This window comes from Tupaia chinensis, unplaced genomic scaffold (assembly GCF_000334495.1).
Source record: "Tupaia chinensis unplaced genomic scaffold, TupChi_1.0 Scaffold000424_1, whole genome shotgun sequence".
Classification (NCBI taxonomy): Eukaryota; Metazoa; Chordata; class Mammalia; order Scandentia; family Tupaiidae; genus Tupaia; species Tupaia belangeri.
The window spans coordinates 3,467,022-3,494,515 of record NW_006159929.1 but is presented as its reverse complement, the minus strand read 5'-3'; the positions used below and the strand labels follow the sequence as shown (position 1 = coordinate 3,494,515).

Sequence of the window (27,494 nt, the reverse complement as noted above, 5' to 3'; positions counted from 1 at the left end):
TATTACTCCTTCACCAGGACAGTTTCAACAGAAGGCAGACGCCACTCTTAGGTACCCCCTCAGGGACACACACTGTCCCTTGTAATCAGAGTTCATGTCTTATTGGAGGGTAAGGAAAAACTTCCACGTCAGCATTGCTGACCCTGGGCCTGGCCGCAGCGGACATAGAAGGCACTTACTTGTCTCTCAACTTCAGTCTGCCAGTCTGTGGAACAGCTCCTAACAGCCCTAGACCCCCAGGCGAGGCCATCTCTAGACGGTCCCTTCACGCTCATCCCCTCCCACTCTGCGCCCAGGCTCTCCAAAGATGAGCGGGGGATTCTGAGGGCGCCCCCTTCCTGGGGAGGCACGCGGGTCGGCACCGCGGCCCCTCTGCCCCTTGGGTCTCTGGGCTCTGTGCTGCCCAAGGGGTGCCGAGGGGCCTCTGGAAAGGGCGGGTTCGCTCGAGCCAGAAAGCCTGGAGCCGCCCAGGAATTTTGGCAGGGGTTGCGAGCATTTCCTCCCGGCCGGCCAGGCGTGATCCCGGGAAGGGCGGCTTCAGGCAGACTCCGCGCTCCGTTCCGCCCGGCCGGCACCATGTGGCCCCTGCTCTGCGCGCTGGCGGGGCTCACCCTGCTCCGCGCCGTGGGCACCTTGGCCGGTGAGTGGGGCTCGAGCGAGGGCGGGGCATTCGGGGAGACCCGCCGATGGGGAGGCAGGAGTGAGTGGAAGAGATAGAGAGATAGATAGAGAGAGAGAGAGAGAGAGAGGAAGAAGAAGAAGAAAAGAAGAGATGGAAACAGGGAGATGGAGGGAGAAATGGAGGAGAGAAAGATGGTGAGAGAAAAAAGAAACAAACAGAAAAAAATAGGAAGAGACAGAAAATAAAGACCAAGGAACAGAGAGATAAAGGAAAGGGAAGAATAAAAAGAGAAAAGAGGCAGATTTAGAGGCTTTGCAAATAAATAGACATGAAAGAGGACAGAAGGCAAAGGAGTCTGAGAGAGAAGAGAGAACAAGGAAAGAAAAAGAGGAACCAAATTCAATAGCATGAGGAAGAAGAGGGAGAGAGCTGACGGCAGGGGCAAGAGAGACGTGAGAGAGAACAGAAGGCAGAGAGTGGAGAACCCAGAGGCTGACGCCGAGGGAGGACACCCAGATCTGAGGGAGGGGGTCCCGTCTGTAGGGTGGGGCAGCCCTCAGGCTTGCTCCATGCCAGAGGCCAGCGGAGCTGCCAGGCGTGGCTTCACAGGGCATTGCGTGGGAAGTCAAGCTCTAAAGGGCAAAGGACCCAGGCCAGGCCCCACACAGCTGTTTGGAATTCAGGCAGGCATCTCGGGGAGGCCATGCTCCACCTATTTGCTGAGTAACCCAAGGGGGTTCTGCAGTCTGGATGGGAGGCCAGCCTCCAGGTCTCCGGAGAGCTTCCCTGAGGGCCTGAGCTGCTTTGGGTAGGAGTGTGGGAACCTGCGGGAGGGAGGGGCTGCCTGGGTGCTCCTGACTGGGTGCTCCCCTGGCTGGGTTCCTTGTCTTGCACTGTCCCCTTTAGCACGGACCTCCAAGTAGTCTTACTGCTGCCACGTCACAGGGAAGGCGAGCTGGAGTGCCTCATGGCAGGTACCTTACTGGGCTCGGACCTGTACCTGAATTGCTGCTCGTGGCCCAGCACTGCACAGTCCACAAGCCATACTTCCCAGCTGTCCAGGACAGGGAAGAGCTTAGTTATCAAGGGGGTGCCAGTGCATCCAGGCTTCTTGTCCCATCTGGCAGAAGTGCCTTGTGCTGAGAGAGAAGCCCTGAGTCCCCTTCAGGGCCCAATGAACTACGGAGTGAGCACTCAGGGTAAGGATCCAGGCCAGCCCTGATCCGGGGAGCCCCTACCCACTCTGTCCCTGTGCAGCTGCTTCTTCCTCTGTAAACTGGCAGGGCTGGCTTCAGAGATGGATGAGAGAGCAAGTGCCTAGCAGGGCATGCACACCCACACACCCTCTGTTCTCTCAGACAACTCCACTGATGGCTCTGAGCCTCAGTTTCTCCACCTGTAAGAACGATCAAAAGCACTTTCTTGGGCCAGCAGGTGGTGGCAGACTCCCACATGGTTAATGGTGGTTTAAATCCTGAATCCGGCAGCTTGAAACTCACGCCAAGTGTGTGTGCATGTGTACCCAAGATCCTAAGAAGAGAATGAAAGAAAAGGGAGTGTGGCGTGGCCATCCCCCTGTGGGGTGATTTCTTGTTTTCTGTCTCTGTGTCTCTATCTCTGGAGAGTGCACTCACCCTATTAGCAAAAATCTCTCTTAAAGAAAAAAAGGGGGACCAGCAGATGGCATGCTGTTATTACCACAGCATGGTTATGTTGCTGGACTCCCACATGGCCAATCGCAGTTCGAGTCCTGGGCCTGGAGGCTTGAAACTCTAAGGCACGTGTGCATGTGTGCCCAAAATCCTGAGAGGAGAATGGGGGAGAAGGGATTGCAGAGTGGCCATCTCCCATGGGGAGTGATTTCTTGTTTTCTGTCTCTCTGACTCTCTGGCAAGCACATGTGCCCTATAGCAAAACTCTCTCTTAAAAAAAGATGAAAAAAAACAAAAAAAAAAACCACTCGCTTTCTTGCAGGCTGCAGGGGGAGTAGCTGGGACTCTGTCCAGCACCGAGCCTGGCCCACAGGCCATGGCCTCCCTTGTACCCTGGCTCAGCCGCCGGCTCTGGAGCTGAGAGCACAAAGCAATGCTGTGCAGCACGCCGGCCCCCGGGAGGAGCGAGCAGCCACCACAAGTGACTGACTCCCCATGGCCCCTCGGTTCCCATCTGGTGTAGTGTACACTTTAAACCCATTTGTTAGCATTATTTTTTCCTTTTGATCATGTATGCTCATTGCTACAGATTTGGGGGGGGGGGCATCAATGAACTGATGTAATTTCACACTGATCTCATACATTTTTGTCCTTAACCTTTTAGATTTTAGACAATATGCTATTGCTTTTCTTGACTCTTATTTATGAAAACCTTTGCTTATGAAAATAGACTGCAAAATAAGAGTATATAGTAATAGAAAGGGATAATGCACTTTTGAACCCGCTTCCACAAGGATCAGTTCGCGACCAACCTCATTTTTTCTACAGTCTCTCCCCTCTCTCCCCTCCCTGGTGAGGGACATACGAGTACTGGCCTCACAGAAAGAATTAAATGAGATGATGCATGCAAGCACTCAACAAAAACCTTGGCACACGATAAGTGGCCACAAATCCGTAGCAGCTTGGAGTGTAGAGGCTGGCTATGCCCATTCTAAAGTAAAGAAACCAAGGATGCAAAGGTGACAGAGAACCCATTAGGGTCAGTGCTGAGCCTCTTGATGGTGAAAGCTCTCCCAAGCATTCTTGAACCCTTGTACTGTCTCCTGGATGGGTTTAGTCCGAGAGCAATTGCCGCTGCATCTGAGGAGACCTGGTCAGAGTGACCTAGCAAAGAGCACTAGGCTCCTTATGGAGGGGAGGTCTTGGTCTGAGCTTCACTGACTTGCTGGCTCAGTGCCGTCAGCTCCCTGAGCCTCAGTCTCCTCACCTGGCAAATGCCCCTGCATGACACTTGCATGTCTCCTGGCAGTTCCAAGACATCTTCAAGGGCAGGATCTCCTCTGATCACCACTGCAGTGCCACAGAGTTGGCAGGGCAGGGCAGATCCCATACAGATGAAAAAGTGGGTGAGAGGCAAAGAGCACACAGCGAGGAGGGAATGGGATTACGTCTCTGACTTGCAACCGTGTGTTGTTTCCAGAGCATGTGAAGAGAGGTTTCTCCTGGATGGCTTTTTAGACCTCCTCAGCCTCCTATAGGGTATTTGTGCTCATCAAAGAGACAAAGAGACAGAGGGACAAAAAGCAAGAAATTACCCTCCCCCCGGGAGGATGACCATGCTGCAGTCCCTTCTCTCTTCTCCTCTTGGGATCCTAGGCACGCATCCACACATGCCCAGTGTGAGTTTAAGTCACCAGGACAGCTATGTGGGAGTCCAGTGATTTAACCATTATGCCATTGATAGTGTGTGTGTGTTTTTTTAAAGAGAGATTTTGCTAAAGGCCGCATGCACTCACTGCAGAAACAGAGAGAGACAGAAAGTAAGAAATCACCCACAGAGGGGATGGCCACACCACAGTCCCTTCTGCTCTAGTCTCCTCTTGGGATTTTAGGCATGCGCACATACGCACCGGGCATGAGTTTTAACTGACCGGTCTGAGACTTAAACCATGGTTGACTACGCGAGAGTCTAGCAACATAACCATTACACCATCTGCTGGTCCCACCACTGATAGTTTTGATTCACAAACTTTTATACAAATATTTGTGGTAAAATTTATCATTTCACTATATTGAATGTGATCAAATATAATTAAGTGCCAAATGGCCAGCATTGCTGATCAAAGCAGAGTGTAACTTATTTATTTCTTTTTCTAATTGCCAGAGGGTACATGCGCTCACTACAGAGGTTTGAAGAGCCAGAAAGAGGGAGAGGGAAAAAGCAGTCCAACAGGGTGTGGTCATTCTGCAATCCCTCCTCCTTCATTTCTTCATCCTGTAGGGATTTGGGGCATGTACACAGACACACACACACACACACACACACACACACACACCCCTGGCATGTTTTTCAGGCCACTGGGGCCAGGATTCCAACGACGGTTGGCCAAAGTAGAATGTAGCTCCCTTAACCACTGGGCCACAGGGCCAGTCCAGCAGAATATAATTTTAATGGATGAGTCAGAAGGTACAGCAGTACCTTTGAGAGTCAACACTGAGAAATTTCTCATCGCTCATGTGCAAGAATCATTTGAGTTGTGGGCGCTTTCTTGCTGTTTGGCTCCCAGATTAAAAAAAAAAAAAATTCTCCCTTTAAGTTCTCTAAGTAGGAGGGGGCTGTACTTTTAGCCTCCCAAGACCATCTGAAAGGTCATCTCCCTCTCGGTCTGTAGGTTCCACCCGGCAACCTACCCTCATCAGGGGGATGCTTCTCCACCCATGGCCCCCATGGCCACCGTCCAGGGTGCATATCAAGCTCTAAGCAGGAGCCAGGCCAGAGAAAACAACACGGCCTCCAAGAAGGTCCCTTTCCCAACTGGCAGGGCAGTGAGGGTGGTGGAGGGGGGAGAAAGGAAGCGAGCATTGGGAACCACAGCCTTCACCATTTAGTGCTCCGGCCTTTCCCATTCCTCTTGTTTGAGCTTCCTGACCACCCCATGTCAGGCACAACCTCCGCAGAAATGGAAGGTGCCCGGTTTTTGCTTTGTGGGAGTTCCTGATCCAGGAAGCAATTTCACCCCAGTTCTGTCTTTGTAGCTGTTTTGAGGACTCTCAGCAGGATAAGAAAGACAAAGAATCACAGAGGAGCTACGTAGGGGAGGCAGTGCCGCAGGGCCTGTTCCACCCCATTTCACAGAGGAGGCAGTAGAGGCCCAGGGAGAGGATTTCTCACAGTCCCCCACCAGTTAGTGAGTGAGCCAGGCTGAGAAAGGGGGTCTCGGATGCCATAATGTGTTCAGGTCAATGCCATGGCGAGGACCCATGGTGGGGGAGGGAGTGGGCAAGGCTGGGTAGTTGGCAGGCCTGACTCCATGCTTTCCCTCTCAGAGGAGCTGGGCCGAGGCCTGGACCAGCTCGTGGACAGTTGCTCTGAGGAGCACAGGGCTCAGTTCTGTCCAGCTGGGAGGGATTAGTGTTGTGCTGTGTGAGAGCAACCTCAGCCCAGCCTTTTCTCTGGAGGGGTTTTGAAGCCAAGTTAGAGCTCATCACAGACACGTAGAGAACAGAGTGTTTTCAGCTGACAGAGTGGAGCAGATTCATGATGTTCGTGACTTCTGAAACGGGCAGATCCGCTCACCCACTGGATCACATTGCTTCCCCTCCACCTAACTGACAGAATGGCTTTCAAGACACAGAACAAAACAGTATTTACTGAGAAACAGAGGTCAGGGTCTGGGCGAGGCAGAAGCTTAGGAGAAAGACTTGGCCAAAGCCTGCTGCGTGGAGCCTGCAAATGTGTGTGCACTCTGAAGGGCCGTTTTCAACTTCCCCTCTACTCTCTGAATGGTTGATGAGTTGAGTCTGTAGAATCAATAACAGTAGCCAGTTAGCAGGTGAAGAAGCATATTGATTTTTTTTTTTTTTTGGAGAGATTTTTGCTATAGGGCATGTGCGTTCTCCAGAAAGACAAGAGAGAGACAGAGAGACAGAGAGAAATCACCCCCCGGGGGGATGGCCACACCGCAATCCCTTCTCCTCCATTCTCCTCTCAGGATCTTGGCCATGCATGCACACGTGCCTGGTGTGAGTTTAAACAACTGGGTCCGGGACTCAAACCACGGTTGACTGCATGGGAATCCAGCAACATAGCCGTTACACCAACTGCTGGTCCCAAAACATATTGATTTTATACATAAATATGCGCAGGGGGCCCACAGCATCTGAGACCAAGAAGAGCCAATGACTGAAGTTTTCTCCTGTACAGAAAGGAATGGGGGCTCAGGGACTCCTGGAGTTGATGGACAAGCTATGAGATGGGGCGTGGAGGGGAGGGAATGCACTGTGAACTAAGGCTGTTGTCCTATTATGCAGTCTCTCAATGACAGCCTTCAGAGGAATGGGTGATAGTTCATTCTGTCTGGGCAAGGTGTGACCGCTAATCTCTTCCGTGAGCCTCTAATCTCTTCTGTGAAATGATTTTCCTAGATCCGATAATCTCTGAGAAAGCCTCTGCCTGTATCCTTATTGACTTGACTAACATACAGAGATGTAAATTTATTCTACCACAGGATAGTTTTTCAGGGTTATTCCTATCTGCCATTTCTCTGAAAAACCAGCTCGAAATATGATGAGTGTATTTTGAGATTGGATATTCTGGTCTCACATGGGAAGACAGCCTCCCTGGTGAGAACAGCTCCTCCCGCCCGCCCCCTCAAAGTCTTTCCTCCCAGGCTGAGCACCTCAGTTTCAGTTGAAACAAGTGAGTCAAAGTTTGGCATCCCCACCCATGGCCACCTCCAGATCCGCTCCTGCCTATCAAAGACTTCAGTTTGTGTGGCCAAGAATGGGGCACAGCCCTCCGCCTCGTCTCCCATTCTGGATATTTTACACTGATACCGGTTGCTCAGGGTGGCTGCTGCTTTTTGCGGACAGCCCATTGAACAGTGGCTATTACTGTGAACATTTTCAAACCATGTGCATAAAAGTAGAGAGAAAATGGGGTCAGCTGATGGCACAGTGGTTAAGGTGCTGGACTTTCATGTGACTGGTCATGCATTGAGTCCTGAACCCAGAGGCTTAAAACTGACGCCAGATATGTGTGTGTGCGTGCATGCCCAAAATCCCGAGAGGAGAATGGAAGAGAAGGGATTGCTGCGTGGCCATCCCCCCGGGGTGTGATTTCTCGCTTTCTGTCTCTGTGTCTGTCTAGTAAGGGCACATGTCCTAATAACAAAAATATCAAAAAAAAAAAAAAGTAGAAAGAAAAATCAGATGCACCAGCACGTGTTCATCACCCAGCTTTGACCACGAGCACCTCTTGGTCAGTCTTGTACCCACCTATGCCTCTTGCCATCCTACCCCCAGGCTTGGATTAAGCCACAACATCATAGCATTTTCTCTGTAAATATTTCAATCTGGGTCTCTAAAAGACTTCCTTTAAAATTTTATTATTTATTTATTTATATTTATTAATTTTTGCTAGAGGGTGCCTGCACTCGCCAGAGAGAGAGAGACAGAGAAAGGGTGAGACAACACTCCTTCCCTGATGGGACACGGTCTTGCTGCAATTGCTTCTCCTTCATCTCTCTCTCCTTTCAGGGCTTGGGACACATACACATGCACCCTTGTGTGTTTTTCAAGCCAGCCATGTGGGATCCAGCCACCTTAACCACTGGGCCAAGGAGCCGGCCTAAGACTCGCTTTTTGAAAAATAACCAAAGTGCCATTATCATGTCCTATGGCTTTGCTTTTCCTTCTTGTCTTTCTGGATCCTTGAACTTTTAGCTGGTCTTTCCATCCTCTGTGGAATGTGTAAGGCTCTTGTACTCAGCTGGGCTTCTGGGACAGCACCAGCCTGAGTTAGCGTTTTCCAAGGTGCTAGCCAACGCTGATGCCCTGCAGGTATCTCAGAGCCACCAACTCTGAAACTTGAGATCACAACCAGGGCCCTGAAATTTCTGGTGTGAAGGTTGGTGGTGCCAGGAAGAACCAACATTGTGGAGAAAAATAACGAATCAAGATGAAGCAGATTTAACATGCCAAGGCACATGTGCGTTTGTGCCCAAAATTCTGGTGGGAAGTAGAAATAGAGGAAAGGGATTGTGGCATGACCATGCCCTGTGAAGGGGCAGGGTTCTCTCTCTCTCGTGAGTGTGCATTTGAAAAAAAGAAAGAAAACAAGGAAACAATTTAATTATTGAACAGGTTGAATCTCAGATCTTATCAACCCTGTGTGTCAATGTCCTCACATTTAAGCTGGGAAAAACTAGATTTTGGGGTGTTCGTATTAACGCATTTGCTTAGCACACTACCTGATGCATGGTAGTACTTAAAAAACGTCAGCTATTACTAACTTCCCCTCTAAAATATCAACATTCATTTCCTTTATTCCTACACCGACTTTCTGCATTCGTCATTGCTCCTCCATCACTTCTTATTTTTTATTTATTTTTTATTTTGAGAGGTTTTTGCTATAGGGCGTGCACGCTCACCGGAAAGACAGAGAGAGACAGAAAGCGAGAAACCAATCCCCCGGGGGGATGGCCATGCCGCAAACCTTTCTCCTCCATTCTCCTCTCGGGATCTTGGGCACACACGCACACGCGCCCGGAGTGAGTTTAAGCCCAATGGGTCTGGAATTCGAACCACGGTCCACTACATGGGAGTCCAGCGACATAGCCATTACACTAACTGCTGGTCCCCATCACTTCTTATTTTGACTACTATAGTAAACTCCTGCCTTTAAAGATGTGTCCCTCCAATCCATCCTCTGAATGAGACTTCAAAAAGTTCATGGAGGGACCAGCAGATGGCGTAATTGCTGCGTTGCTGGACTCCCATATAGTTGACCGCCATTCAAGTCCTGGGCCCGGTGGCTTAAACTCATGCTGGGCACGTGTATGTACATGCCCGAGATCCCGAAAAGAGAATGGAGGAGAAGGGATTGCAGCGTGGCCATCCCCCCCGAGGGGTGATTTCTTGCTTTCTGTCTCTCTGGTGAGTGCATGCACCCTATGGCAAAAACCTCAAAAAAAAGAAAGTTTATGGGAAAGTGGAATTAAGTAAAATTTTATTTTGGTACAGAAAAGTTTGAAAATCCGTGCATAGGTTTTTTTTTTTCATAATATGCATTTTCCATGGCCTTTCTGAGGACCCTGTGTGTTTTAAAAATTACATTGACTCTGACTCTTCTGTTAAACCCCCAAACATCATAATTGATTTTTTAAGGCTCTGGGAAAAGTTCTAGTCCCTCAGCTTTTTCCAGGATTCCTCTCTTCAGTCTCATCTCCCACCCACTCCAGACTTGCCAGCCACTCCCAACTCCCCGGAGGGATTGTCCGCCTGCTATTTCACACCTCTGTCTTCTGCATGTGCACTTCTCCCTGGCTGAAACTTTTCCTCTTTCCTTGACCTTTCCCAGCTTGGGCATCGCCTCTGTCTGTGTCTGTAGGTGACCACGGCCGGCCGTAATGAGTGAGGAGGGCAGGGCTGACTTGCATACTGTCCAATGCCTGAGCCCTTCTCCTGCTGGCTGCTTTGGACCCGCCGCACTGGAGCTCTGTGTTTTCTAGGAATATCTGCTGTTACAGGGAAACTGAGGGCCCACATTAACAAAACTCGTCTTCCCACAGCTGCCGAACCCTTCAGCCCCTCCCAGGGAGACCCAGCTTGGAGCACAGGGTGTGACAGACACCTGGCTATCCAAGGCCGTTTAGACGTCATGGAGGAGGTAATAAGGTGATCTGGGATGACACCTGTGTAGCTGCATGACCACCTGCCAGTCAGGGGGCTCTCCCCCTGCAGACACAACCATGCTCTGGAATGTTGAGAAATCCAGGCCAATCCTGCCCTCCAGCCATCACGTTAACCACCCTCCTGCCCCATTTGGGTTGCTCAACTTGGACGCTTCCTCCCCTGGGGCCTTGCTTACACCCACCCAAGATGTTTGCATAATTACTGGAAGGGAAGGTGCATATTCAGTCATTGTGCTTTATTGTGTAGCCGCAATTCATAACCCAGGATCCAAAAGCTCATGTGTGGGAGAAAAACTTACATCTTCAATGTCACAAACCTTAAACTGACATTTAGCATTTTTATGTTATAAATACAAACAGCAAACCAAAGTATTAACAGTACTGTGACTGTCATCGATGGAGGTCACTGATCATTTTATCCTGTTACAGTTGTCCTATTGGTAAATAAATCAACATTATCACTTACACTCTTCATGTCAAAGTGACAGCAGTTGTAAGACAAAGTTAGATCATGTTACTTAGTAAGTTAATAAATACATATATTATTGGATTGATTTAATTTTTGAGAGATTTTTACTATAGAGCACATGTGCTCACCAGAGACAGAAATCAAATTACCTCTCAGGGGAATGGCCACACTGCAGTCCCTTCTCCTTCCTTCTCCTCCCAGGATCTTGGGTATGTATGCACATGTGCCCAGTGTGAGCTTGAAGCCACCGGGTCCAGGACTTGAATCGTGGTCAGCTATGTGAGAGTCCAGCAATGTAACCGCTATGCCATCTGCTGGCCCCAGGAGGAATTTATTTTTTTAATAATTTATTTTTTGAATAATGCTTTAATGTAGTTGGTGTCCTTGTTAATCCTACGCAGTACTTTTTATTGTTTTCATTTTAAGTATTATCCTGATAAAAGGTGTGTAGACTTTACAGACTCCCAATGGGGTCTGTGGTGTGAAAAAAATGAATCCTGAATAAGGAAATTTCCAAACACCAAACCTGTCATTTGGCAGAGGTACCATTAGGGGGCAGGGCAACAATAGGAATGTGAGTTCCGGGCTGCAAAGTCTCAAAGGCACAAAGGTATTCAGAGTCCCTCTGGGCCAAACCTGTGACCATTGAATGCCAGGGTTGGGAGGGTCTTCTAGATCAAGCTTCCAGGATATTGTCATCTGGGGGAAACAGAGGCAGGCGGGGCCAGAGCCTGAACAAGTAGGACTCGAGCCAGGACCACGGCACCCTGTTTTCTCCCCACCGCAGCCCGCCGGGCTGAAGGGAAACGGAACCACTTTCTCCTTGACTTTGCCCTGTTCCCTTCCTACTCTAGACAGTGGAGAAGACAGTGGAGCACCTGGAGGCAGAAGTGAAAGGACTCCTGGGCCTGCTGGAGGAGCTGGCCTGGAACCTGCCCCCAGGGTCCTTCAGCCCAGCCCCTGACCTCCTTGGAGATGGTAAGCAGCTCAGGTGATGGAGGGGACAGCCTCTGGGCCTCTGACATTCATCTGGAGCTGGGCCAGCAGGATGTGAGATGCTTGTTCCACTGAGTGGATGCAGCCTGGGCAAGCAGTGAGAGGCCCTCGGGGACATAAGCAGCCCTACCCGGGGTTCCTGCAGCCCGCGGGCAGCTCAGGATTTTTGGGAACACTGGCCCCCGTTCACCTGAGATGCATTCTCAGCACAAACTGGAAGAGGAGTTGCCTCCTTTACTGGCCTTTTTCATGCCTCAAATTTCCTCAGTTCCTTTCATTTCGCTTCTGAGATGCGCTCCTGTCCCACCTCAAAATTGGATCCCACTGCACACCCTCCTTGAGCCACATGTTCCTTGGCATTGGAGTTCCCAAGGGAATGGGAAGGAGGGAAGGAAGCTGCTGGGCACCCCTAGGATGAGAAACCTGTCAGAACCGCCCTGCTGTGAGCTCACTCTGAAGCCGCCCCTTTATTTTTTTCTTTTTTTGAGAGAGATTTTTGCTACAGGGTGCCTGTGCTTACCAGAGAGCGACAGACAGAAAGTAAGAAATCATCCCCAAGGAGGAAAGGCCACACTGCAATCTCTTCTCCATTCTCCTCTTGGGGTTTTGGGCACGCATGCACATGTGCCCAATGAGTTTTAAGCCTCTAGGTCCGACCCTTGACCTGCGGTCGACTATGTGGGAGTCCAGCGACGTAACCATTATGCCATCTGCTGATCCTGAGGCCGCCCCTTTCTTTCAGAGCACTTGGGAGCATCAGAGGCAGAGGGGCCCAGCAGCTGGAGGTGATGCACCTGTTGGATGACACCCCTCCGAGAAGAGTTGTTTTCTACATTCCTCCCCTGGCTTTGTGTGAAATAAACACTACTCCTCTGGTCTCTGCGTCTACTGAGAGGGATCTGTAACCACGGCCCCTTCTCTACCTACTCCCATGCTGAGGCCGCATCCCCCTCGGGGCTCAGACATGGGAGCCCCTCATCGTGTGTCGCCCTTCACTTATAGGGACAGACAAGGCAGGGACTGGGTAAGGCACCTGAGGCCCAGGGTTGTAATAGGACAGAGGAAGGGCCCCTCGCTCCTCAAACACGGCCACCAATGAGCAGCAAGGGCATCATCACCTGGGAGTCTATCAAAACGTGAGTCCCACCCAGACCTGCCGAATCAGAATCTGCATTTTTCTTTCTTCATTTACAGAGGGCATGCACACTCTCCAGAGAGAAAGAAGAGAGGGAGAAAGCACACCTGCCCCCGCCCCCAATACACAGTGGAGCATGATCGTGCCATAATCCCTTCTCCATTTCCCTGTCGTGTACGGAAGTGAAATATGCACACTTAGGTGCCAGTGTTTTTCAGGCGGCCAGGGCTGGGATTCAAACCATGCTGTTGGTCATGTGGAATCCAGCTCCCTTAACCCTTAGGCCAAGGACCAGCCCCAGAATCTTCATTTTAGTGATTCCCCAAGGGATTTTTGTGTCCATTAAAGTTTATTGTTTTAAAATTTTAATGGGGTAAAACTCACATACCATAAAATTCACCATCGGAATCCTTCAACTATATAAATTCAGTGGCTTCCAGCACATTCACAGCATTGCATAATCATCATCACTGGCTGATTCGGGAACATCTTTATCACCCCAAACAAACCCTGTACCTACTAAGCAGTCACTTCCTATTCCTCCTCCCACCAGACCCCTGGAAACCACTGATTTGTCTGCCCCTGTGGACTTGTCTATTCTGGGCCGTTCATATAAATGGAATTATACCATACATACAATATGTGGCCTCTGTGTCTGGCTCCTCCCACAGAGCATGTTTTCAAGTTCATCTATGTTGTAGCGTGCATCAGTACTTCATTCCTTTTTTATTTTTTGGAGAGGTTTTTGCTATAGGGCACGTGCACTCACCAGACAGACAGACAGAGACACAGACACAGAAAGTGAGAAATCACCCCCCAGGGGGGATGGTCACGCCACAATCCCTTCTCCTCCATTCTCCTCTCGGGATCTTGGACACGCACGCACACGTGCCCGGCGTGAGTTTTAAGCCACCGGGTCCCGGACGCAAACTGCGGTCGACTACGTGGGAGTCCAGTGACATAGCCATTATGCTAACTGCTGGTTCCCAGTACTTCATTCCTTTTTAGAGCTGAATGTTTCATTGTATGGATATACCACATTTTATTCATCTCATGGATGGACATTTGTCTGTACATCTTTTTGGCTAATGTAAGGCTGCTATGAACATACATGTATAAATGTTCATGTGAATATATGAGGGATCTTTAAAACTTCATGGAAAATGTGTATTATGAAAAAATTACACATGGATTTCAGAATTTTTTAATACCAAAATTAACTCAGAATTTAATCCCACATTTTCACATAGTTTTTGAAGTTCACGCATGTGTTTTCAATTCTCTTGGGTTTATACCTAGGAATGAAACTGCTAAGCCAAATGGTAACTGTTCAACCTTTTGGAAAACCATCAAACTGTTGCACATAGCAGCTGTACCATTTTACATGCCCATCAACAATGATAGTCATGGGCCTTTCACAGACACCCTCTATCAGGTTGAGAAATCTCTCTTCTATTCTTGGTTTGTTGAGTGTTTTATTATAAAAGGGTGTAGCTGTGTGGAGGAGTCCGACCTGGTGAGGCCCCAGGATCTGTCTGAGCCCCCTGACCTTTGAGCTCCGCTTCCGGTAGGATCAACACGTTGGCAAGGCTACTGTTGTGCACCCCCCGACCTTGGAACAAAGCTTGGGTCAGTTAGCATGTCAGCAAGGCTGCTTGCTATTTGCTCCAGAGAATTGAGGCAGCCTATTACTTACTATTAATTACAATGCTTTACCTCCGTGGTCACAATAGAGGGTGGGCTGAAGTTCTTTCTAGGCAGAAGTAATCTTGACCTTTGGAAGGCCCTTAAATTCTTCCTTTCTTTATGTAGAATAGGATTAGGCCAAAACTGGCCCAGGACACCTCTCTGCCCTCTCCAAGTGAAATAGATAAATATATTAGGATTCCTCAAATTAATTTTTAGATCCCTACAAAACTGTGTAAGTATCATTCTTTATTAAGATCCGTAAGAACTAATATCTATTCTTGAGATTTTCTTTTCTCAGCACCATTCCCAGTAATCACAAGATGGCTCCTGCACCGCATCTGCTTACCGGAACCGCTTTCCCGAAACTGCATTCCATGGAGACCCACCTACAATTGCGGAACTGCACTAGACCCACCCTTAATCAAACCCTGAATAGAATCTTTGTTCTCTATTGTTAAAAACTTTATGAGCTGTTAATTGAAACACTAGCCCCTCTCCCTTTACTTGCATGTAACACGTTTTCAATAAAAACGCACGATGATTCCTAGCAGTCGTCACTCCTCAGAGAGCGATCTCTGAGGGGTGTCCAGCATAGGACGTGCATGAAAGGCATCGAGGCCTGTCTTCTGTTCACCTTCGCCGCCTTCGTCGAGATAACCCACCCACGCCGAGGCTGGACCCCGGCAGCTGTGTTTTTTAAAATGCTCTTTCTGCACCAATTGAGATGGTCACATGGTTTTTCCCCTTTCATTTTTATTGATAACAAGTATAATATTGACTTTCTCATATATTTGACAGTTTCTGCATTCCTGGGATAAATCCCACTTTTAATATGCTGCTGAATTCAATTTGCAAGCATTTCGTTGAGAATTTTTGTACCAATAAGGGACATTGGTCTGCAGTGTTCTATTCTTGTGATGTCTCTGGCTTTAACAGGATAATACTGTTCTCAAAGAATCAGCTAGAAAATGTCTCCTCCTCTCATTTTTTCGGGGTGGGGGAGCGGAATAGGAGGAGAGTTTGAAAAGGATTGGTATTACTTTTTCTTTAAACCAGTGAATTCACCAGTAAAGGAACCTGGCCTCAGGCTTTTCTTTGCCAAGTGTTTAATCACTGATTTAATCTCCTTACATGTTATAGCTCTATTCAGATTGTGGTCTATCTGGAGAATTTTCAATGTGCACTTGAGCAGAATGTGTTTTCTGCCATTGTTGGGTGAAATGTACTATACTTGTGTGTTAGGTTCAGTTGGTGTAGTATTCAAGTTTTGTTTCCTTGTTATCCTTTGTCTAATTGTTCTATCTAATTGAGAAAGTGGAGTGTTGAAGTATGTAACTATTATTATTTTAATAGGGGAGAGAGGAGGAAAAGAAAGATTTAAGTAGGTTTTATGAACAGAGTTTCACCATTGGGATCCTCTTGCTCAACATCCAAGTTAGTTAAAATTACAGGCACATGCTAACATACCCAGGCAGTTTAGGTTGGTCTGAGAAGCAAACACAGGCCTCCCATGCTGCTTTAGCCTCGTGTAACAGCACCTATCACTTGTGCACCATGGATTTTTAAACTATTTCTCCTTTCTATTCTGTCAATTTTTGTTCAAACTTTTTGGGCTTCCACAAATGCATACATGTTTATAATTGTTATATGGTCATGGATTGACCCTTTTATCAGGATATAATAGCCTTTGTCACCTGTACCATGCTTTTTAAATTTGTCCTGCCAATCTCTACCTTTTAATTAAAGAATTTATTCCATTTACATTTAAAGTAATTACTAAAGTAATTTAAAGTAATTACTATTCTTAGAATTGCTCCTCAGTTTGGGGCCTGCAGGTGGTGTGGTGGTTAAGGGTGCTGGACTCACACATGGCTGACTGTGGTCGAGTCCCGGGCCTGGCAATTTGTTTTCTCACTTTCTCTCTCTCTCTCATTCACTTTGTCCCTCTCTGGTCAAATTAAAATAAAGTTTAAAAAATTGTACACATTCATGGGAGTGTGATATGATTTTTGAAAAAAAAATTGCTCCTCAGTTATTCCATTATCACATTTTTATGTTATAGACGGCTTCAAGTATTCATTTCGATTACCTTATTTCTTTAACTTTTTAAAGTAATTTTCTTAGTGATTTCACTGGGATTACAGTTAACATCTTAATGTTTAATAATCTAGTATGAATTAGACCAAGTTTCAATAGTATACAAGAGGTCCATTCCTATATACAGTTCCATCATCTGCTCTTACATTGTTATTGTTCTAAATTGCATTTTTTTTTTCTTTTTAGAGAGATATTTTTGCTCTAGGGTGTGTATGCTCACCCTAGAGAGAGATAGAGAGGCAGAAAATGAGAAATCACCTCCAGGGGGAATGGCCACACCACAGTCCCTTCTCCTGCATTTTCCTCTCAGGACTTTGGGCATGTATGCACATGCACCGGGGTGAGTTTTAAGTTACTAGGTCCTGGACTCCAACCGCAGTCAACTATGTGGGAGTCCAGTGATAAAACTATTATGCCATCTGCTAGTCACCCCCAAGCTACATCTTTATACATTTTGTACCCATTGACTTAGTTACAATGACTGTGTGGCCTGGTTGTCTTTTAAATCATACAGAAAAAAAAAGTTATAAACCAAAAAAATCATTAATACTGACTTCTATATTTACCTGCTGCCAAACTAGGCAGTGGTAGATAGGTTAAGCTGGAATGGAACAATAGGGTAAGCTAAGAATGCAACAATTTTTACTGAATTCAGCTTTTCTTTTTCTTAAGAATTTGTCTGATTATTGTATACTTTCAATCAATTTTGAGTTCCAATACTGTTGATTCTGACTGTTTTTACCAGCTTACTTGATGCTTTGGGGAAGGGACAGATTTCTCAAGTTCTATACTACACCATTTTTGCTGATCACATTAAAGTTTAAGAAATTCTGATCTGGTCTACCCCTGTTTGACAAAGGCCCAAAGAGGGGAAGCGATTTATCTAGAGTCACACAGCAAATCAATGTCTGCATTTAGATCAGAATAGGGATTTTTGGCCTCCAGTTCAGAGCTCTTTCTGTTTAAAAGAAAACTGGCTCAGGGTGAATGCTAGTGTTAGGCCAAGGAGCAACTTGCCAAAGAGCAGGGGATTGGGATAAGGGTGACTGGTAGAGCTGAGGGTGTTGACTGACTCCTTTACTGAGATAGGACCCTGCAGGGGGTCAGGTGGATTATGATAACCCTGTCCCTTAGAGGAACTCAGGCAGAGAGAACTTTCAGATTTATTTTTTTTTTTTTTTTAGTTGCCAGAGAGTACATATACTCACCCGAAAGTCACAGAGAAGAGGAGAGGAAGAAAGTACCCTCCAGTGGGGCATGGTCATGCTGCAATCCCTTTTCCTCCATTTCTCCATCCCATCCATCCCATGTGCATATGTGCATTTCTGGGCACAAATGCACATATACATACCTGGCATGATTTTCAATCCACTAGGGCTGATGTTCGGATGTGGTTGGCCATGTGGGATCTGGCTCCCTTAACTCCTAGGCCATGGGGCTGGCCCAGGAGCTTTTAGATGTGATGGTAGGTGAAAATCTAAGACTTCATCTGCCTAGGCATGTATTTAGCTTGATTTCTGTCTCCAGGTGTCAATGCACCCTTATTAGCCAGGGAAGGAAAAAGGTGATAGCAGAAAAGGGGGCCAACTCAAACTGAAACTGCCTGAACAGCCAACAAAGGATGGACGCAGAATGACATTCAGTCATTGCTTTGACCATGGGCACCTGCAACAGTTCATCTTTCAGATCTTTCTTCCTGAAGTTGGGAATGCCTCATCTTATCTCTCATCATCTGAATACACCCTGCTACCTGCCCACGGTCCTCTGTATGAACACGTCTGGTCTCGGGAGTTCTCTGCCTCAGCACAGCAGTATTTAGATGAGCAGCAGCAGATTATAGCAGGTTACAGATGCGGTTTCCTGGCCCCCACACCTGCTCACAACTGTGGGGCCTAGGAACCTACCCTTTCAAAGGCACCCTGATGCATGCTAGAATTTAAGAATCACCACTGGGGGAGCTCCGGGGGCCGGCCTCCCTGGCCTCTCCAGCGCTGGATGGCCCGGAGGCCGAAAACAAGGATGAAGAACTTGCAACTTGAGAAGATGATGGTTACCAGCCCTGCATTACCTCAGGGGAAAACAAGAACTACTCTGCCATTCTTAAGGAAGCCAGATACCCAAGGATAACTCACACTGCAGATCCCCACAACACCAATCCTGGTAACTACAAGATGACTGCTGTGCCGCATCAGCTGAAAATCATCCCTGCGTACCAGAACTGCTTTCCTGAAACTGCATTCCCTGGAGACTCACCTACACTTGTGGATCTGCAGGAGACCCTCCCTTAATCCAACCCTGGATAGAATCTATGCTCCCTATTGTCAACTCCCTGCCTCTCTGGCCCGGGATGGCCCGGAGGCCGAAAACAAGGTTGAAGAACTTGCAACTTGAGAAGATGATAGTTACCAGCCCTGCATTACCTCAGGGGAAAACAAGAACTACTCTGCCATTCTTAAGGAAGCCAGATACCCAAGGACAACTCACACTGCAGATCCCCACAACACCATTCCTGGTAACTACAAGATGACTGCTGTGCCGCATCAGCTGATAATCATCCCTGCGTACCAGAACTGCTTTCCTGAAACTGCATTCCCTGGAGACTCACTTACACTTGTGGATCTGCAGGAGACCCTCCCTTAATCCAACCCTGAATAGAATCTATGCTCCCTATTGTCAAAAACTTTATGAGCTGATAATTGGAACTCGTGGCCTCTCTCCCTTTACTTGTATGTATCACTTTTTCAATAACTCTATTGGAAGACAACTGTATATAGCAGAGATAGTGTAATGGGAGAGTGGGAAAGGGCAGAGGGACAAACATAGGGGAAAAAAAAAGAGGAAGAGAAAAAAAACCATATATATACACATAAGCAAGTAAGTAGAAATGGAATATTATTGATGATAACATGCTTGATTAAGTCACTATGCAGTCTATTCTAGATGGGAAATTACATTTAGTACGTTGTGATGATGCTCAGGGAATGAATGTTTTGATGACTGCAGTGAGCTGTATGGGCCCACCTGGGTTCTACTTTATACTATGCTCTTTCTACTCACTGGGGTTTAGGCCTAAAGTCAGACTTGAGTTCATGTATAGGTATGTGTCAGCTGCGATAACTATTGGATATATTTAGACTAATTAAGTTCACTGACAGATCATTTGGGGAGGGGGGAGGCACGGAGGGCAACCGTGGATGCCAGGGACAATGTGGGAGGAGGATGGGTCATAACAGAGGGAGGGGGATGGCGAATCTAGGATGGCAAAACAAAAGGCAAGGTATGCAGGACACAAGAATTGGGAAATCATTTGCTGAAAACATATATGTTGACGTGCTTGATTGAGCCAATGCACAGTGTATTTTGGATGGAAAATTCATTTGTGTGTTGTGAAGGGAAAAAAAAATTATAATAAAAAATAAACTATAAAAAAAAAAAGAATCACCACTGCAGGACTATCTAGTCACAAGATAAGGGCTCTAAGATTCCATTCTTCAATTCTGCACCTAAGATAAATCTCACTTGCCTCCCTAGTCCTATCCCTGCCCCTAACACGACATTGTCCCTTTCAATCCCCTACCACTGCTGAAATTCACTCAGGGCTGAATTTATCTGTTTCATCCTCTAGCTGTAAGCTTAAGAGGTGAGATTAGATGTATAGTATGGACTGACCTCAACTAACATCTCTAGCAGGCCAGAAAAGACCCAATGTTGTTCTTGAAAAGATGACCAGTAAGGCTGCATGTCTTCATCTTTTTTTGTCTTGAGCAAAATCAAATGCTGATCCTAGCCTTTCACTGACCTTGGGCCACAGTAGGTCCCTCAAGGAGATCTCAGTTGAGTTCACAGTTCTCCAGCCCAAACTTGCCATGAGCTGGATCCCTTGGGCATGATCAAGAGAGCAGCCAGAAGGACAGGAAGGCAGGTGAAACCAGGTGGTTCCCAAGTGTGTAGGGCAGAAGTCTCAAACTCAAGTTCCTCAGGGGCCAAATGGATTCCATGGGCTTGGTATAATGTGATTGGGACTGGTGGAGCCTGTGGCAAATACAATGTGCCTAAAGGGAGCAGCTATGGCTCAGTTCCAGTCATGCAGGAATTCAGCCCCAGTATTGCCAGAGTTTCTGATTTCTGAAGAGAATCCAGAATTCCAGATTTATGGAATCTCTCAATGTTTAAATGTTGGAAACAAGTCCAAATTTATCAAAAGACTCTTCAGGGACCAAAGTAAATGCATCTATAGGTTTACTGAGGGTGCCTGGTGGACACCAGGCTGAGACCTTCCCTATATAGAACAGAACAAAGTGACGTCACAGAACACTCACGGTCACATCAGAGCATGTACTTTTTTTTTTTTTCTTCTTCTTGTTTTGTTTTTGAAAAAATTTGCTAGAGGGTGTATGCACATGCTAAAGATAGAGAGGGAAAGTGAAAAAGTATACTCCTTCCCAGTGGGGAATGGTCATGCCACAATCCCTCTTCCATTTCTTTTAGGATTTTGGGTACATATGCACACATGCCCTACCAGGTCTAGGACTCAAACCTCACAGTCGGCTATGTAGGATCCAGCCACCTTAACACACTGAACCATTGCCTGGCCCGCATGTTGGCTGTATACCCTATCATAGCACAGGAGCCACCAGGATCAGTCTGGATTTGTGCAAAGGTATACAATGCCAAGAATTCCATATCATCTAGTACATCCCATCTGGCATCCAAGGGCAAGGGACCTGCCCCAGGAAAAGTGTTCTTGGGAGACTACCAGTGGTGGAGCTCAGCTTTGGCAGGATGGCTCTAGCTAAAGAGGCTTCAGGCATGGAAATCAAGGCACAGCTAAAATGGTGGCCAGGGGCTGCCATCGATCCCAGTGCTGCATCAGCCTTTGGCTTAGGAAGGCAGGTCTAGGTAGTGCCCAGCTCAAGGCTGCTTCATGCCCCTTCAGTATGGTTATCTCCGCTCTTGCTATGTTTAGGGGTCTGTGAGGAGTCAGGCTTCATGCCCCTTCAGTATGGTTATCTCTGCTCTTGCTATGTTTAGGGGTCTGTGAGGAGTCAGGCAATATTCCCAAACAGATGAACACTCTGCAAACAAGTCACTCCTGGAGGCCCATGCCAGGCCCAGCAGGCTTAATAGACCTGAGTCTCCTCTTTAAAGTCAGAAAGGGGGACCAGCAGATGGTGTAATGGTTACACCACTGAACTCCCACAGTCTGATCACTGAGTCCCGGACCTGGTGGCTTAAAACTCACGCTGTGTGTCTGTGCGTGCATGCCCAAGATCCCAAGAGGAGAATGGAGGAGAGGGGACTGTGGCGTGGCCATACCCCTGGGAGATGATTTCTTGCTTTTTATCTCTCTCTGTCTCTCTGATGAGCACATGTGCCCTATAGCAAAAAAAGAAAAAAAAAAAAAAAAAGACTCAGAAAGGGGTAAACGGAGACCTCTAACCAGCAAGGTAAGCTCTGAGCTTCTGGACATTACACAATGAGCCCTAGAAATTCTCTCCATTCTGGCCTCTCTCTTTCCTAGCAATAAGGTGCAGAGGGTCTACAAGGACCAGAGCCAGGAGCCCCTTTCACACTGGGGACTCCCTGAGGGGAGGCAATGGTCTTGTACCTCTCTGGGTCATCCCATCCTCCTCTCTAGGCCCTTCTCCCTGAGGCCCACCCCAAGAATTATGCATATGACCTCCTACCTGTGCCCTTCTTTGGGTCCTGGGTCAAGCACTACATTCTTCCCACCTCACCCTCAGGAAACTTCACTGCACCTGCATCGAACCAAGATCCCTGCATCTTCTCAGTGTCTAGGCCTCCAGCATGGATCCAAGGGGCCTCCTTCTCTTATTCTTACAACCCTGTTCATGTACATCAGATTGCGCTCTGGGTTTCCTGAGCACAAAATTATTTATGTGAATTTTCACTGCTAATAGGGCTGGAACCCTTGAGCCACAGGGCAGAATCATGAAGCAGAAGAAAACAAGCTGGCACCAAGAAGACATTTCCAGAATGTTCCAGAGCTAGCTGACTTTAATTTGCAAACAGCTTTTGGCTACAGACATTCAGATTTAAGGCACATTCCAAATTACAAGAAACCCTGTCATTGGCAAGGAACTGGCTTTGTTCTCGTGGTTTTGCATGGAAGATGGAACAGATGACATTCTGGATGTTTTTTTTTTCTCTCTTTCTAAAAAGGAGTGGATTTGGCAATAACAAAACGCATGACACATTCTCACCAGATGCAAAGATTACCCTTAAAGATCCTCCCTTTCTCCTCGATAGGGATGTGGTACTCCCTACCCAGTCACTCTCCCCAGAAGTGTACACGTAGCAGGCAGAGCTGTGTGTGTTTGTCTGGCAATGACTAAAGAAGAAAATTGCCTCCACATAAAAATATAAAATCACACGACTAAAACAAAGCCAAGAGCTTTAGCCACGAGCACAGGGCAATGACCGCAAGGGTCAGAGTATAAAATATCTACTTTAGCAGCAAGAGGCTCTGAGGGAAGGGGAGGAAAAGGCATCCTGAGAGCTCAAGACCAACTCAGGTCTTTCAGCACAACATATCCATCAGGAGGGCCGGGGAGACAGGGCTAAGGCTCTACGGGTGGTCACCTCAAGGGCTTTTGTAGGTTTGTTAGAAACAGACAGACATTCTTTTGGCCTTTTCCTGGCACCACACTGCCAGCATGTGGGCAGAAGAGCCACAGTTCCTGCTCAGTCGTTGCCGCCACAGATCTTCAGCAGAATCTTCCGGTAATCCCCCGAAGTGTCTCCCTGGTCACAGAAGCAATGATGACATTAGCTGAGGGAGGCATGGCCACTTTCAGTCTCCTGGCCCCTGACTTTCTTCCACCCAAGTGCCCTTATAGAGGGGCAGGCCCACCCTAGGGACATTTCCCATCTTGCTGGTCTGGTCCTGAAGCAGGCAGCACAGCCCTTGGACAGAACAGTTCAGCCTACCCCAAGCCTTGTTAAAAATATTAAAAACTGGGGACCAGCAGATGGCATAATGGCTACATTGCTGGACTCCCACATCATCCACCACAGTGTGAGTCCCGGACCTGGCAGGTTAAAACTCATGCCAGGGGCATGTGCAGGCATGCCCAAAACCTTGAGAGGAGGCTGGAGAAAGGACGACAGTATGGCCATCCCCCTTGGAGAGTGATTTCTTGCTTTCTGTCTCTCTCTCTAGTGAGCACACACACCCTATAGCAAAAATCTCTCTCTAAATATATCTATATATCTAGATAGATCGATAGATAGATATCTGTGTATGTATATATATATATATATAATTAAAAACTAATAATATAAAAAGCTGGCCCAGCTGTGGTGGCACAAGAGGCTGTTCACTGTTCTGCTGGAGCCACAGGGCTGATGAGTTTAGACCCCAGGTGCACACACGTGCCTGTGATCCTGGCTGACTAGAAGGCTGGGAGAGGGGAGGAGAAGACTGTTGTGAGGGACTGTCTCACATGCTCGCTCTCTCTCATGGGAGAAATAAAATAATCCTTAACAAGCTGCACTTACTCTAATTATCAAAGCTAAGTAACTAACCATAAAACAATTTAAAGTCAGTCTGAAAACCACTACCCAGGGCTAACCAGTATTGTTCTTTTCCTAGTGCATTCATGATGTGCTACACTTTGTACCATAATGTGACACTGTGTGCAGTTCAGGAAGTGTCATCTCCTAATACAGGACCATCGGTGGAGGTCCAGGCTCCTCAGGTCCACAGGTCTCTCCTCCGTCTGGGACCACTGCACTCACTCCAGGAGTGCTGGCAGGCTTGGCTAATTTCTAACCGTTTCCTTCCACCCTAAGCACCTTTGAGGGCAAGCCATCCAGAGCCTGCTGGCAGGTAGGAAGCACTTGGTAATAATGACTAACTCTCTGCTGCCAGCATCATTCTCATCACCAGGGAAACAGAGGTTGGCTAGTCTCAATGGCAGCCCAGTAACGTCAGAGGCTACCAAGACTAAAATCAGGACCTGGTCCTGATGACTTCAATTTCAAGGTCCACGTGAGTTCAGGATTTGACCATCCATCACCCGGGCAAGAACATGTTCAGGTGACTGGCTCTGGTATACAGTGATACGACAGTGGTCAGTGTTTCACCTTCAGCCCTCACCCAGCTTCTAGGGAGGAGCTACTGTTTTCTCATTTTAAAGGGTAGGGTTGGGGAAGGCTTAAGGAAGCGGCTGATACCACACAGATAGCAAGGAGAAAGACTGGGCTGGACTCAGTGCTGTGACTCTGCGGGTCTCGCTCTGAATTGCCTCACTGTGTGGCCTCCACAGTAAAGCTGAGTGACAGTGATGATCAGTGAGCCAGAGCTGGGCCTGCAGAGCCTTTGGGATGTGGGTTCTCATGACAGATCCCAGAACCACACGGTGGCCAGGACTCGGTAGGGAGGTCCTGTGATCCTCTGATGCTGCTGGGTGGACACCCCCACCAGTTACTGAGTAGTGGGTGTCCTGGACACTTGGGGATGACAGCAGAGTCAAGACATACCCCGCCCTGAGGAGCTTATCATCTGTTTGGGGACCACTAGATGAAGAAACAGAAGCTGAGGAGAACAAGTCTGAAGTCCCTAAATGAAACGCCCATCCACTACACAGAAGCCAGGTATGTGGGTTGTTCCACGGGGGAGAGGTAAGGGGAGCATGGGAGTGCCAAGGAGGCCAGCAGGTGAGGGGACACCAGAGGAAGCCCATCAGCCCGGAGAAGGCCCGTACCGTGATGTCGTGGTACAGCGACTTGCCGTACATCCGCTTGTACTCTGACCTAATGTCCAGGAGGTCGACCTCACTGCGAGACACCATGATGCGAATCAGGGTCCGGTCCTTCGTTCCTGCTCCCTAAAACAAGAGTCGCCAAGAGCATGAGCAATGGGCTTCCTCACCTGCCCTTCCTCCCTGGGCTCTCTGACCCCTCCCCACCTTCTGGTCCTCAGATCTCTTGGGTAAAATGTGACCATCCCCATGCCTCCCACCCCCAGTTCTTAGCCCGAGTCACAAGGGGGCTGTGACATCCCCGATCTGGGCCCCCTGCACACAGGACTTACGTACCCTCATGGCCTTATTGAGTCTTTCAGCAAAGAAGGCAGGGGTATTCTTCAGACATTTCACTAAAGAAAGAAACACGGTGTAACTGAATCAAAAGAAGACTCTCAGCCGAGGGGCGTGGAGTATGTGGGTGTCCTCTTAGGAGACCAGTTGTCAAACCCAGCACTGCATCTGTCTGCATTCCCCATTCTCCTCTTCTGGGCTCAGCAGGCCCGTGATCTTAGCTCCACACAGAGCACACAGAGCCTGGACACCAAACTGACCACCTTCTTGGCTGCCAACTGCTGTGGTGGAAGAAATGAGACCCAGAGGGCTGGGAACGTGATGACACTGCAAGTTGTGGGAGGGGAGATGCATGCGTGATGAGGAGGCGTCGCGGTGCTGCCCAGGTGGGATGGGCAAGCTGGAGATGCTGGGTCCCTCATGAGCAATAAGCCTGTTCCTGGGGTTCTCAGGCCATGAGACCTACCATGGGGTACATGCGAGGAGAGTTTACGGTCTGTCCCCTCCTGAAAGTTCCAGGAAAAGCACAGTAATGAAGTGAAACTGACTTTGCCAAGTGAGTATAAAGAGAGACTTGAGGATCCAATTCCACACAGGGGGTAGTGCACAGGGCGTCGTCTGGAGTCCCTGGGACCCTGCCTTAGAGGGCACAGGCAATGCAAGAAGCACACCATCATTCCAGGAGGTAAGCCAGCTCTGTCTGGCATGGGCCTGTTTTGCTGTTGCAAGTAAAAAAATCTTTCCACGTGTTTCCATCACAAACATCTGACAACTGCCTACAGGGATGTATTTTTAGAGGAAACTTGGCAGGATGTGAGTCATCTTCCTCCGGGAGAGCAGCTGGATGCTGTCCCACTAATACCCACACTGCAGCACTCTTATCCAGAGCCATGCTGGAAATATAAACAAGACACCTCCGGGACAGCGGGGGTTCAGCTACGCAGGACCTGGGAAACAGCACGGTTTCCCACCACTGACATTCCGCATTTAGCAATCCTGGACCCTGTGGTTCTTTCACAACACCACCCTTCAACCAGGGGCTAGCTGAGCACCCTGCAAACTTCCAGTACACACTAGCTCCTGGTGGGCAGGCAGCTGGGCAAGCCCAGGACACTTACCCACGGCTAGCATGCCCTGCTCCAGGTCCCCTGACATCTCCCGGCAGATGCTCTTCTCAATGTCTCGCCCCGTCATTCTCTGATATTCGTTGAAAACTAGAGAAGGTAGAGGGATGTTATGGATGGAATTGTGTCCTCCCAAATTCATGTGCTGAAGTCCAGAAACCACATATCTCAGAACTGCACATATTTGGAGAAGAGGTTTTTATGGAGGTAATCAGAATAGAACAAGGTGAGAGGGTGGGCTTTAATCCAATCGAATTGGTGCACTAAGAAGAGGAGATTAGTCCCCAGTGGTATCAGGATGTGCAAGTCCAGAGGAAAGACCACGTGAGGACAGTCAGAGGAGGAGCCTGCATCCACAGAGAGTGGCCTCAGAAGAAACCAACTCTGCCGGCAACCTGACCCTGGACTTTCAGCATCCAGAACCGTGAGGAAGCAAACTTGATCTGTAAGCTATCCAGCCTGTGGCATTTTGTCATGGAAGCCCAAGCAAACTGGACAGGACACATGTGAAGAGACCATGGTCCCTCCTGGAGCCCCGGCCCCACTGCTCCCAGCACCCTGGACAGCCCAGCTGTCTGACAGCCTAGCCCACCTGCCCAGCTCACAAAGCAGCCAGCAAGACCCTTCATTACAAGTCACATGCGCTGCCGCTGTACCTCACTCACGTGCTTCCACAACTATCCCCCCCAACCTGCTTACTCAAATCACATCATAACTCGGCCTCCAAGTTCCCACTCACCCCAATCAGCACTCCCTCTCCTCTCAAATCCCCTGCACTCCCAGTGTTCGCTGCCGTTTCTTCTCTCTCTCTGAGTGACGATCTTGTCTTTCTCCATCAGAGAGCTCAGGCCCAGTCGGCCACAGCCTGCTTTGCTTTTTGCTGTGCCCTGCCTCAAGCTTAACCTAGGACAAGCTGAGCACCCACAGAAGTGGACTGCTGGCCCTTAGGCAGGT

General features: G+C 48.2%; 2 protein-coding genes across 2 annotated transcripts in view; one reads left to right on the top strand and one right to left on the bottom strand.

Moving 5' to 3' along the window:
* The first annotated feature begins 353 nt into the window (after positions 1–353).
* PLAC9 (placenta associated 9) lies at positions 354–12,311 on the top strand. The gene is made up of 4 exons (XM_006154902.3): positions 354–640; positions 9,846–9,943; positions 11,292–11,415; positions 12,176–12,311. The coding sequence occupies exons 1-4, from the start codon at positions 577–579 to the stop codon at positions 12,220–12,222; spliced, it is 333 nt and encodes a 110-aa protein (XP_006154964.1). The 5' UTR covers positions 354–576; the 3' UTR covers positions 12,223–12,311.
* A 10,041-nt stretch (positions 12,312–22,352) lies between these two features.
* The window catches only part of ANXA11 (annexin A11), a 53,774-nt gene continuing 48,632 nt past the window's right edge, over positions 22,353–27,494 (bottom strand). Inside the window, exons 12-15 of the mRNA XM_006154901.3 lie at positions 26,535–26,630; positions 25,417–25,475; positions 25,084–25,206; positions 22,353–23,119 (exon numbers count right to left, since the gene is read on the bottom strand). Coding sequence (XP_006154963.1) covers positions 23,060–23,119; positions 25,084–25,206; positions 25,417–25,475; positions 26,535–26,630 — 338 coding nt within the window. The 3' untranslated portion in view covers positions 22,353–23,059. The remainder of the gene's footprint in view (positions 23,120–25,083; positions 25,207–25,416; positions 25,476–26,534; positions 26,631–27,494) is intronic.

Bases quoted from the DNA above. Each gene is read 5' to 3' on its own strand.
- PLAC9 (XM_006154902.3), top strand. From the start codon at position 577: ATGTGGCCCCTGCTCTGCGCGCTGGCGGGGCTCACCCTGCTCCGCGCC. The intron at 641-9,845 runs GTGAGTGGGGCT...GTCTTCCCACAG, and splicing joins CGCCGTGGGCACCTTGGCCG to CTGCCGAACCCTTCAGCCCC. The intron at 9,944-11,291 runs GTAATAAGGTGA...TTCCTACTCTAG, and splicing joins GTTTAGACGTCATGGAGGAG to ACAGTGGAGAAGACAGTGGA.